A 13,035-nucleotide genomic window follows, 5' to 3' on the forward strand; every position below is an offset into this window, starting at 1 on the left:
TGCGCCCCGGGGACCGAGCCGGGCTTCTTCAAAGGGAAGGGTAAACCTGTGCGCCTCGGGCCCTGCCGGCGCCCAGCGTCACCCGAGAAACCACCCGCTTCGTCCCCGCGCCCCTCCCCTGCTTCGTTCCGGGCGCGAGGCCGGAGGCGGCCTGCAAATCGAGTGGGCGTGTCCGTAAAGGACGCGCCCTGCGCCCTGCTTGAGGTTGCACGGCTTCTGTGCTACGGGGATGGTCTGCGCTGTAATAATTAGCCTCCTTGGCCTTTACAGCCATGGCCTTTAAAGCCATTAATTTGCAAAGAAAAGTGTCTTTGCTGACACAAATTCTACAGACGTTAACTTACGTGGCTAAAGGGTTCTAGGGCGTCTTTCTACTCAAACTCCTGGCTTCTTGTTTGTTCGCTTTTGGGGGGAAAAGGAAGTTCAGTCAGATCCAAGTTTAACAGTAAGACCTCTGACACCATGAAGCATTCATGTCTGATTTCAGTCACGGGTTTTGTGGTGTTTCTTTGTTTTTCCAGAACTGCCGGTTCAAACAGCTGCGGAAAGGATTATCCTATCGCTTATTTTTCTTCCCGTTTGCTTCTGTATCTGGAACTGTGACGGAGTTCTTAGCGCTAGGAAAGGCAACTCTGGTTTATACACCGTCACCAGGTGTATAAACATCACATCCTTAGCGCAGCACAGGCAGAGAAGGAAAAATGGTCTTCGGGAATGAACGCTAACATCAGCATTAACTAGAAAAAAGCTCATCTTCTGATTATAACTCCATACGTGGCTATTTGTAAGGTCTTAGGCAAATCACATCTTCTCTCTGCCTCGTAATCTCCGTCTATAAGCTGTAGCTAAGTGCGAGAGTTGACTATGTGACAGGTGGGTAGGGAAAAATAACCGATGAGCAAAAACCTCCCCGCTCATTTTATACCTTCATGAAAGCATTGTTCTGATTTGCACCATCTCCAGTGAAAGGAGAATGAATGGTACTTTGTAGAATTACATCAAGGCAAAATATTGTATTTGGCATTTAAATTCCAAGTTGATAGCTGTTTTAGAAATGCCTGAACCGGGTAGTCAGTGCCAAACACTACACTTCTCGTATTCTGCAATATTCTTCAATAATTGCTTCAAGACTCACACAGAGAAAACAGCGCACGATGAAGGCTGTTACTAACCCTTCAGTCAAAGTCGTATCATTTGTCTGTCTGATTTTTTAAAGTTTCAAAGCTGGTTTTGCTTTGTTTTCCGTTGTAGGAGTTCTCGGTGCGAAGCACCACTTACATATTCGCCACAGCTCCTGAGGTTTGTAGGTGGGCTATGTAAGTAATAACAGTCAAGGTGCAGTAAATTTCCTGAGGATTAATGACCGGCTGGGAGGAGATGAAGGTCAGCAGCACAGCCAAGGATCATTAACCCAAGCTGGTCATTAATCTCAAGAACTTACCTCGTGCCAAGGTCGGTATCGTTATTTTAAGCTGGAAGTGAAAAAACCATGGCCATATGAATTTTTATTTGATAGGTTTAAGTGTAACATCTAACGTATTTTGGAAAAAAATTAAATTTGTTTGGCAGAATTGCATTAGCTAATCAGCCCACCAGCCCACCTTTCAGTGTTTGGTTAGTTTTGCTTTCTTTAACATATGTACTGGACTATGACAGGCAGAAAGGATTTAGAACATTTTTCTTCCATGTACAATTGCTGTGGACCTATTAAATAGTGGCCTTGTTTATGTATCTATTTACAAGTTCTGATTTTCAACCCAAATTTTATCTCCCAGAGTTTACTGACATCTCTCATAAAATATTCATTTGACTGAACATCTGTTCAAGTTATTAGAGTTTTGAAAGTGATGTTTCAAAAGATTGTTGTTTGTAAAGTGAGGGTATTATAGAGAACTAGAGGGCGCCTACAATTTCAGGAGCACTTACTCCCTTTAGAAAGCAGTACTCCCTTCAGAAGAAAAATAAAATGGCAATTTTGATATCCAACGAATATTCACATTCGCATTTATGGTCATCTAGTATTTAAATTGACACTGCCAATTAATCCTTTCTGTAGCTATTCATCCTGTTTCTATGTCAGTACACATATGCTGGGCTTAAAAGACTTTAGATTCGCCCTGATGAGGAAGGGTCCAGCCATCAGCTCAGCGGCATGCTTTACGAGGGCAGACTCCCCCCCGCACTCTCCTGAAATAAGTCTCCAAAAAACAGGTGCTGCCAGTCCTTGTGTCTAGGCACCGAAGGTGCCCCAGGAGATCCAACGTCCCCCAACTCTTCCGGCACATTCCAATTTACCATTGGTACAGGTGACAGTTGAAGAAAACACGTACAGACTCAGGAAAAGGAAAACAAACTGCAATTTATCTTACCCGATACAAGAAATAGATCTTTCTAAAGCAAGTAACGTTTTCCTTGTTTCAATGTGGAGCTTGCCTTCTGTTTTACAATGTTTCTTTTTGCTAGGAAATTTGTCCCGGCAGTTCCTCCTCTACTTCTCAGCCTTTGCAGCTTTAAATCTCCACTCTTTTATTTCCCTCTCTGCTCCCAGCTGGGGATTTGCTGCTGAAAGGGACCGAATGGATCTTTGAGTTCAGTCCTCCAAGCTTGCATGCAGCTGTGCAGTGGACGCAGATCTACAGAGCTTTGACTACGTTTGACCCAACTCACCACAGATCACAGAATATCTTCCAACATTTCTTACAAACTTTAGCTCTAAGAGACCAAAGCGAGAGTGTAATGTGCTACACAAAGAGCGCAGGAGCAACAAGGATCCATTGCAGCAATTTTACTTGCTCGGCTGTATCCTGTTTCCAGCTGAGGTCAATCTGCAACGCTTTAGAGCATGGCTCACCAACCAGGCACCCTGAAGATTTTAGTACAATTCTAAATCACCTCATTTATTCTTACTGACATATGTTATGTCTCTGCTTGTAACATATTTTGAGTACTTCTTTTTAAAATATATTAACAGGTGTGCATGTGAAAAGCGGACAGCTTAAGGAGGTTGTTGTTGCTGGACAAGGACCCAATTTGAGTGTAGTCCAATGAAAATTTTACATTATGTAGCCTTACAAGCCAAAAAATAGAGTTCCCCAAATCTCACATTCTGACTGTAGATCAGCCTAACTCAGCCAGAAAGAAGCTAATCTTCAGGCTCCTTCCCACAATATATTTGGTTTCTTCTTTCAGTCATGCTTTTTTGTATCCTCTTCTACTTTTCCCTAAAAAAACCTAGGAAACATTTTTAAAGAGAAGTCTTGATGTAAAGTTATTTGAAAACCTGCATAACCCATGAAATACAGGATTGCTTCATTATTGATTAAGTGCTAGCAAATGTTTGTTGCTATGGAAAGCCATAGCAAATGTGGACTCCCACCCACAGCCCTTAGCATTTAGACAGACTATTTTGGTGGCGGTCTTATCTTAACTGTCTTGTAGTGTGACAAAGTCCTTCATTATGGGCCAAATTTTGCTATTCTTTTTTTGACTGAACAACGTATGGTTTCAGAAACGATTCTACTAAAATAGCCTCACGTGAATACCTATGACCTGAACTTTTACAGTGTATACTCATCAATCATCTACAATATATACAGCTATAGACAACATATATATTTCGCATAACATCAGTGCATTTTTCCTAAGTCTGTCAAGATGCTTTATTTATATAACCCTCAAGAAAATCTTTCCTCTGAGGAGCCTGACGACATATTCCATCCAGTACCTACTAAGCTTGCTACATCAACATCCAGCGTTCTGGTAGACAGCTGCCTAACCCCCCCGCTTTTGAAGCATGACTGTAATGGAGTATCAAATGTCATTGTGAAAGACATTTCAAGGTTGTTTTGAAAGGAAAATCCTTTCCAGTATCTCTTATTAGATTTTCATACTAAAATACACACAGGGAAAACTGCCACCCCAAACATAATTACATGCAGATTTTGTTTAGTTTCTTAATAGTCACACTTTCCTTTACCGACTATAGGAACACATTAAAATTGTCCAGGAAATAGTATAGATAAGAACATGCTGGCCAAACGTTCCTGATATATCCAAACAAAAAGAGAAAGAGAGACATAACATTGACAAATGCAAGAACCAAAGCCTGCCTAATCGAGTATCGGTGTCGGTGCAATCAGTATCGGCAGTGTCGGCCAGAACACGGTACACAAAATCTTCTACAGGGTGGGTGGGCGGGTGTTCTCCCTGACATTTTTACATGTCACGGGAGTATAATAAAGGGCTCCCAGGCAAGTTTTCAAATGACAGCCGGGAGGACCAGCTCTCTGGTGGAAGGACAAGAAGAAATGGACACAAGCTGAAACAAGAGAGGTTCAGGCTGGATATAAAGAAAAAGATTCTCGCCCCGAGGACAGTCAAGCAGTGGAACCAGTGAGGTTCGGCAGGCTCCGTCGTTGGAGCGTTTCAAGACTTGCCTGGAGAAAGCCCTGAGCAGCCTGGTCTGATCCCAGAGATGGCCCTGCTTTGGGCAGGGAGGTGGACCAGAGACCTCCTGAAGCCCCTTCCTGCCCGAGTGACTCTTTGATCCTGTAATTAGAGGCCTTTTAATAGAAATAGTAAGATAAAAAAAAATCAGCTCAAACCTTCTCACAATGTTTGGTTGTTCTTAGGGAACAGTCCTTAAAGATGACTCGGTTAAAACTGAATCACTTTGCTTAGAGAGTTTCTCCTGGTACTCCTGGTGTAACCTGCTTCAGCGAGCCAACAGAAAATGACCTTTTTTCTACTAACGACTCTCAGTAGTCACTCCTAATGTAGAGTTAAAACTAGAATTAAAACTAAGTGCATAATGTTTGAATAACCTGACCGTTTAATAAATCTTACTCTAAATGCCCATTTGTGGACAGCTGCTTTTTATTTGAAGCAAAGGCATTGGTGTCTTTTATTGCCTGTTCCTTAAATAAATTGCTTCAAACTGTTGGCTTCATTTACATATTTTGAAAATCAGTTCTATTACTTAATTATATACTGTGGAAAAAAATATATTGCTTGCCTTTAAGTTTTACGGGTTCCTGAGAACTCACTTAATGTTTCAGTTTCTTCAGTTTACACAATGTAGTTTTCAGCATTCACTGCTTTAAAAGCTTCAATCACATTTTATTCTTACTCTTCCCTTCTCTAGCATCTAATCTATTCTCCAGAAAGACAGTCCTTCCCTGGCTTCAACAGCTTTCCATCATCCATTTATGAGCTTCTTTACAAAACCAATACACAATAAATATGATTATATGTATGTAAAAATATATATATGCATCATCATGTAACATATGTATATACAATATCATTTTTACATGCCATTATATATATGTATGATTATAATATTTCCAATTTTATTTTCTCTCCTATTCTAACCTAAGCTATTCCTATGCTATCTGTTGCATGTTAAACAGATTTTCACTGATTTTCCATGACAGCGATCGATTTTCTGAAGAGTGACAACAAATTTACTCTGAAATGTATATGGACAATTATAATTGTTCTGTCCAGTTTTTCTACCTTCCGTTTATGAACACTAGAGTAGCTATGACTCTGCTGAAGTGAATAAAGTTATAATAATTTAAAATAGGTAAAGATTTAATCTGCTATATTTATACCTACTCAGATGCCTACGATAAGACAAGATTGGTGTTTATTATCGTTTTCTCTAACACTGACTAATTTAAATAACTGACTGACTGTAGTGTTGCTGCTTCTCTGTACAGTCCTGTACCATGTCATAACTATTTCAGGTAATTTGAGCGATTTGTCAACCTGTTTTTATCCTCGAAATTGAGCACATATCCTTTGATTTCCTTGTTAAACCTTCTCTAAGCCAAAAAGGAAGGTATTATCTCTGGCTAGCTCATAGACTTCACTGTTTGATCAAACGAGGAGAGAAAGATGTAGCAACCACAGAACCTTCTGGAAGAGATGCAGGAAAAACCGTCCCTCTTGGGATAACTTCTGATTTATTCAGTCACTTCTGCTTAGCTGTTCAGTAAGTTCTGTTTCACTCCAGTTCCAGTGGACTGACACATATAGAAATTATCCGTTATTCATGTAATGAAAACGTCAGTTCAGCCCGAGTTCTGAAACAGGAGATTTTTTTCGTCCTTTTTAGAATGTGTTTGCTGAACATGTATCCGAGATTTTTTTCTATTGTATACAGCCTTGGGAGAAATGCCCTTCTAGCCAGTATGTTTTTCTCCTGTGTCACATTGCTCCCTGCAGATACATACATTTCATTAATAATGTAATTAAAACCCAATGAAAGTCTCTGTACTATGTATGCATATATTCCAAACAGCTATTTCTTTGGTAAATTCCTTGACATGATCCTACTGAGCCTGACTGCACTGCAATTTTGCTATTTGTAAGAGATCCCAAATCAACCCCTTACATCTTCCTGTAGGTGATGGTTCTAGCGAAAACGTACAAGGAATACAGCTACATTTTAGACTATCACGAGTGCTGCTGACAGACTAACACAGTGATTAGAGTAATCCACATTATTTTTAACCTTTTTAAAAAGGACTCCCGATCTTTTATAATTGTCAAGAAGGAATTGCCTTGTGACTGCACATCATTTTCCTGTTTTCTTTCTCTCTGAATTCTCCATTCGGAGTCTTTGGACACAAAATAAGAAAGCACACTCAAAACTAGCAGTCATGATAGAGACTTCTCTTCAGTATTTGGGCAGGCAGAAAGTAAGGCAGTCTCTTATCTTGCTGGTTTGTTTGTCAGAAACCAATGCAATAAAACATTTTTTAGCCTTATTTACCTCTAAAAACGAACAGTTTAAAATGGCAAGAAAAAGTAGAAATGCCCTGAAAATAGCTGAAGGAGCCAATCTGCCTGCAGGCACATTGTTGTAGGTTCTTGGGGAAATCAGACATCATTCCTACCCACTGAAGGAGGCAATGTTGGTAACCCAGTTATAAAAGAAGGCTCTGCTACAACTCTGCTGCTTGAGGCGTGTGGTTTAAGATGTAAATGAAAACCAAAGGACTTGATCATTTCTGACTGAAAAATCCCAATTCCATTTTTTTGCATTAGCAGTAGGTTTTTCCTAGATTTCTGGCCTACATCCAGTTAAAACAACTATATATGACTACTTACCTAAAAATTCTCTTTCTGCTCAGTTGATTATGGTATTATTCATTTTCTCTCCTGAAGTGTTGAAATACTTTCGTACACTATTAAAAAGTTCCTTGCCTTCTCCCTGAGGTAGCTGCATTTCAATGATGAGTGATGTAACTCCTTCAATAGAATAGTTTGTAATTGGTTTGTGAAGTTTAATATGCACTCTGGGACCTTTTCAGGAAGGGCTATAAACAAGTATCTGTCATTCTTACTCTCTAATATGTCATCCCTGGACCTTTCCTTAGCAGGTCTAAAAATTCCACAGCTGTGATTAAATATTACCATGCCACAGTGTATTGAAGCAATGTCATGATGTAAGGGCAAGAATTTTCATCAGTCAGTAGGGAAGCAAGGGAGCGAAAAAAGATTCAATCTATTCATGTTAGAAATACACAAGAAAGAACAGTGTGTAAAAACCAGCATTGACTCATCCGAGTATCTATGGAGAACGGGGAGTCGAAAAGTTTTACTGGAGTATAGACTCCAAGGTTTGGCTTTTGGTATGGTTAGGGAACTCAGTAATACGATTACAAAGGAAAATGTAATTGGGAAATGTGACACTTGGAAAAAGAAGTTAATTATCCAAGGACTAGAAATGCGTAATGTCTGAGTGTTCCTCACATCAACAGTAGCACAGTTCTTTGCTTAATAGTCAGGGAAGCAGTAAAAAGGTGGTACTACTTGTGACTTTGCTAAGTAATGAGTATGTTACTTCAAGGATGTCAAGGGAAATAACCTTACATGACTGACCATAGAATAATAACTAAACAAAGGATAAACAAAACTAGGTCTGTAACTAAAACCTACTAGTCTAAAATGACAAGCTTTAATAATTAAGAGAATAATTGAATGAAATAAATCAAACTATGGAAGGGATTTCAGGATGTGAATGTGAAAGAGGTCTTAATTCAGGTCAAAAGGGGATGAAACCATTTGATCGTGGTTAAAGGTGGAAGCATGGGAATGAATGCGTGCAGGAACAGGCTTCAGACCTAATTGGTTAAATAACCATCTCAAGCAAGATATTATGAATATGCAGCGTGTCAAAAAGTAATAGAAAAAAAGACTGATCTTTAAAAAAGTTATGTCTTAGAAGCTAGGAAATAAAATGTAAAATAAGAATTGTTAAAATCAACCTGAAATAGTCTTAATGAAGATATTAAAACACAGAGCAAAAAGTTTTGCATGTGTGTTCAAAAAGACAAGAAGGAAAGCAGCAGGACCTCTGTACCGTTAAGCTGGGATAAGAATGAATGCGTGCAGGAACAGGCTTCAGACCTAATTGGTTAAATAACCATCTCAAGCAAGATATTATGAATATGCAGCGTGTCAAAAAGTAATAGAAAAAAAGACTGATCTGTAAAAAAGTTATGTCTTAGAAGCTAGGAAATAAAATGTAAAATAAGAATTGTTAAAATCAACCTGAAATAGTCTTAATGAAGATATTAAAACACAGAGCAAAAAGTTTTGCATGTGTGTTCAAAAAGACAAGAAGGAAAGCAGCAGGACCTCTGTACCGTTAAGCTGGGATAACGATTAGAAACAACAGGCGGATGACGATTTTGGCCATGATGGCAAAGGCAGTACATCTTGCTACACTACTGCAGCGTCTGTCGCCATTTTTAAACAAGAAAAATGAAGCACAGTGAATCTACTTAGACTCCCATGCAGCTTTTGATGTGATGTTACGTGGAAAAGTATGAACTAAGCTGGAGATGATGGAATTGGCAGAGGAAACATGAGGTGAACGAGAAACTGAATAAAGGTTAGATAGTCATACATCATACTGAAAAGGAACAGTATCAGGTTAAAAGTAAGTCACTAATGGTGACTTCCTGAAAGATCCATCTTGGGGCTGATTTTACTTAGTGTTTTTATCAATATCCTTGACATCACTCTGATGACAACATGCAGTCAGGAGACATCAGACGGGGGAAAAAAATGACCAGAACATGAGCAACAGGCATGCAAAGTGGACCAGTAAAAACAATAAAACGCTACAGAATTCTCACTTTGTAGCCAGTTGTTTGGAAACCATTGAGGAAAAACTGAGGAAAAACAGCTGATCACAAAATGGGAAAATGCTAACATGATCCTGGGACGTACCAGGAAAGTTCCAGGAGAGATAATGAAGCTAGTAAATTCTGCAAAGCATCAGTAAGGTGTCACCTGGAGTATTTTGTACAAGTCACATTCAGGGTGAAGTCAGACTTGAATCCATACGCAGAAAGTCTATAAAAGTGGTAAGAGAAATGAAAAGAATGTCTTATGACAGGAAACTTTTAAGAGCACGTCTTATTTAGTCAGGCAAAACAAAGGCTGATGAGAGCCTTCCTTTGTCTACAAATCCGTCAGGCAAAAACTATGAAAAGAACCGCTTAAGCTTACATACTTGCTAGAAGAGTGAGTATAAAACCTATCACCACCGCATTTAGGCTGGGAATTACAAGGTTGCTAATAATTAGAGCACTAATTGTTATAATAGCTTTTCATCAGAAATATTGATGGCAAGAAACCTAGCTGCTTTTAGGAAGATACCTGCTCAGTTTATGATGTGGTTGCCTGCTGTGCTACATAGGTAAAGAGATTTCTTCCAGGCCTCTTTTAGCAGTTCTGTCCTTGCAGTGATTGTGGTAGCTCCACTTCCTCAGATGCACCCAAACAGGAGTATTCACGGGTCCAGTACAGGCCTACATCTCTGCCGGGACGCGGAGGGCCAGACACAGCCATGAAATGTTTGAGAAGTCTACGGTGGAGACCTCTGAGGGCTGACAGGCAGCTAGGAAGTTACGGGTTAAGCATCGCTGTATGAGAGGAACGGCACCGAATTCCAAATGGGATGGAGCCATACAGCTTAGTTAGTGTAAACAAATGGTTATGATTCCTGTCAAGAACAATTTTTCATCTCCACAAAGCCTAGTTTAATAACATGGCACAGGCACCACTGAAAACAGGAGTATTACCTTTCCAACAATTTCCCAACATTGAAATAGAATCTGTTTTGGCAAAAACAGTACAGCTGTCTACCAAGAAAAACATTTTAGGTAGTTATATAAGCAATAAATGTTTTATAAAATTCACCCAGAAGGACTTACAAGTATTAAAAAAACCCCAACAATAATTAACCAGATTTCGTAAAGTATGAAACAGCCAAAAATAACAACCAGTACAGCTGAAGATGGTGAAGTCATTTCTTCTACTGCACTCCAAAGCCCGACCACCTGTAGAGATTAAAAAATGTATCCAAATAATTAGTTTTCCTAATATGGACACAGTGCAAAATTCTGTCACTTAACGTGACTTCATTTTACCAAATTACTAGAATTTTATGCAAACTTAGTATGTTTTACAAGTACTTGTTCCTGATTTGTACTGATTTGTGTGTACCGATTTTTTCCCGATGATTCTGCAGAAGCAAATCATTGGGAAGACGGATGAAATGAAGGAGTATCTACTGGGTTTCCTTTTGCAGTAAAAAAATGGTATTGTCTCCAGCCAGGCTCCTGCTCACTACTGCCCCCTGAAGCAGCCCATCTTGCTCCACTGATGATGGAGGTAATTTAGGAAGAGCAGACATTGTTAACCTGTGTCAGAACCCGCCATTCTGACACAAAAGTGATAATCCTACTCTGCATCAGCCACGGGATTTCCAGTGAAGGAAACCATTAGTATCTTCTCACAGGCTAAGAGCTCGTTTAGTCTATATGCAGACACCATGCTGAAAGACAGAATAACTCCTGTCAGACCAGGGTCAGGAAAGAGCATGGTAAGGACACAGATTAGGAGGCAACAATGGTTAATTTTGTCGGCGAAATGAAGGTTGAGATGGGTTATGACAAAACTTCATATAATAATTATTATTATAATTATTATTATTCATATAATAATTAAAATAAATTCAAAGAAAATAACTTTTTAAACTAAAAGGTAACACTCGTACAAGACCAGGTCCATGAATAAATTTACTCTGGAAACTGAATGTTTCTGAACCTCTGAGTTTCTAAAATTGCTTTACATGCTAGACGGTGGAGCAAGGAACCTAAACTGTTTTAAGGTAAAGCTTGATGGTTTCATTTCTGTGATCCTTGAGTTAAAATCTCCCCTTTGGATCTCTGATTATTAATCTCTGGATATCTGATTGCATTGACTTATCCCAAAAGACTGGACATAAAGGACACCTGCTTACTACTGGTTGATCATAATTCTTTGCAGGTATTTCTGGTATATTAATTATGATTCTCCATAATTTCTGTTGGCTACTTGAAAAGGCATTGGCTTTGAGGCTAAAGAGTAGCATGTTGATTTTACTTGGAAACGTTGAAGGTGGGCCTTACAGCTAAAGGCAGCCGGAAGGCAGGATGCACTAATACTGAATTTTCAGCCAAGTCTTCCAGATACCTGGCTGGTGAGCTGGTGTCCAGCACTTAGGTCAGGTAACACCCATCACCACATCTGCAGTGGGAATGGCGTTGTCCCCTGCTGTAAGAGTCACGGAGATTCAGCGTTTGCTGATCTTTTTTTTGTCGGTAGCGTGCAGGCATAGTCCTTTCTCTAAGAATTTACCCAAACGAACTTGTTACCGCAAGGACCAAGTATATTGATGACACCTTTTTTTCCTCACATGGGTATGTGGAATAGCTGTTCTATGAACTTTCAGGACAAAGTACCTATTTCACAGTTCTTTGCAATGCAAGGTAAAGGGTGAGACACCCCCGCATGAAGCAGGAACTCCCTTTCTGTGTTTTCCTATATTCCTATGCAAAGCTGACCTACGGTGGATACAGAAATGAACAGAATAAACCTGGCTTCAAAATGAGTTAGCTGCATTTATGAACTATGAGCTGCTCAAAAATCAAGTTGTTCTTCTGCGGGAATGGAAGATATCCCCTGTTTTACAGAGGCCGTTTGCAGTTGCAAGTGAAAAATGGAAATTGCTTCTCTTTCCCTAGTTCCAGAGCCAAAAATGGAGGCTAGCAAACAAGACACACCTCAACCCTTAAATGTACTTAAGGCAACAAAGATTAATCTACTGGATTAGTCATGTTCTTTTTTTTTTTTCCCTTCTTTTCCCAGAACTGATGTTCCTTGAAATTACTATAAAAATAACATTTTAAGATTCTGGCCTGTTTATCAGCATCACCCTTTTCCTTCATTGACCTAGACACTTATCTCACTCTCAGAATTTGAGCGTTCCGTGCATTAATAATTGAACACGGACATTTCATGGGAATTAGAGCTCGTACCCCTCTCTCCCCTGCTTTTGATCAGAATTTGTTTGCTCATTTCTGTTTTGTTGTGCAGAGCAGATCTTTCTGATCTTCTGATCATCTGATCTTTCTGGTCTTCTGAAAGATCATCTGATCTTTCCTCTGGCATTTCCCCTCAATTCCCCGTTTTGCAGAGCTTCATTTTGATTTGAATTTGGGAGTTCATTGGCTTGGACCTAAGGATGCTGTCAAGCGTCGCTGGCAAAGAATCGCAGAAACATTTTCTTTCATAACTGGAAAAAAGGGCCTTATTTGAGTATCGATGTAAGTCTTTCCCCTGTGTGCTTCGCTGTAGAACTGCCACACAGAAACCTCCTCAGCACCTCTTTCGTTCGGCTTCCTGCTAACTTCCCGTGCAGAGGTGGTACTTCTCACGACGGAAAAGCAATTAATTTGGGAAGCTGACACAAAAGCAATCGGCAAGAGCAGCAGGTCCCTTTCACGTCCATCTTCAGGGACGGCCAGGTGGGGGTCTGTGGGGATCGCTCCGCTCACCTAAACTGACCTTTCCTGACTAGCCAAGATCCGTCATGCCGATCGCTTAGATCAGCTCGATGAAACCCGACGCTGGCATTTCACCGAAAACGGCTCTTTTCACTGGAAGCCGACGCTGGAACGCCACCGA

At 39.9% G+C, this 13,035-nt stretch overlaps 1 protein-coding gene across 1 annotated transcript in view; it reads left to right on the forward strand.

Annotated features, from left to right (window-relative positions):
- N6AMT1 (N-6 adenine-specific DNA methyltransferase 1 (putative)) overlaps positions 1-13,035 on the forward strand; it is a 19,124-nt gene that overhangs the window by 378 nt on the left and 5,711 nt on the right. The window contains exons 2-4 of the mRNA XM_009283064.1: positions 35-204; positions 522-626; positions 1,252-1,299. Of these exons, the coding sequence (XP_009281339.1) occupies positions 35-204; positions 522-626; positions 1,252-1,299 (323 nt within the window). The remainder of the gene's footprint in view (positions 1-34; positions 205-521; positions 627-1,251; positions 1,300-13,035) is intronic.

This window comes from Aptenodytes forsteri, unplaced genomic scaffold (genome assembly GCF_000699145.1).
Source record: "Aptenodytes forsteri isolate BGI_AS27 unplaced genomic scaffold, ASM69914v1 Scaffold2, whole genome shotgun sequence".
NCBI lineage: Eukaryota > Metazoa > Chordata > Aves > Sphenisciformes > Spheniscidae > Aptenodytes > Aptenodytes forsteri.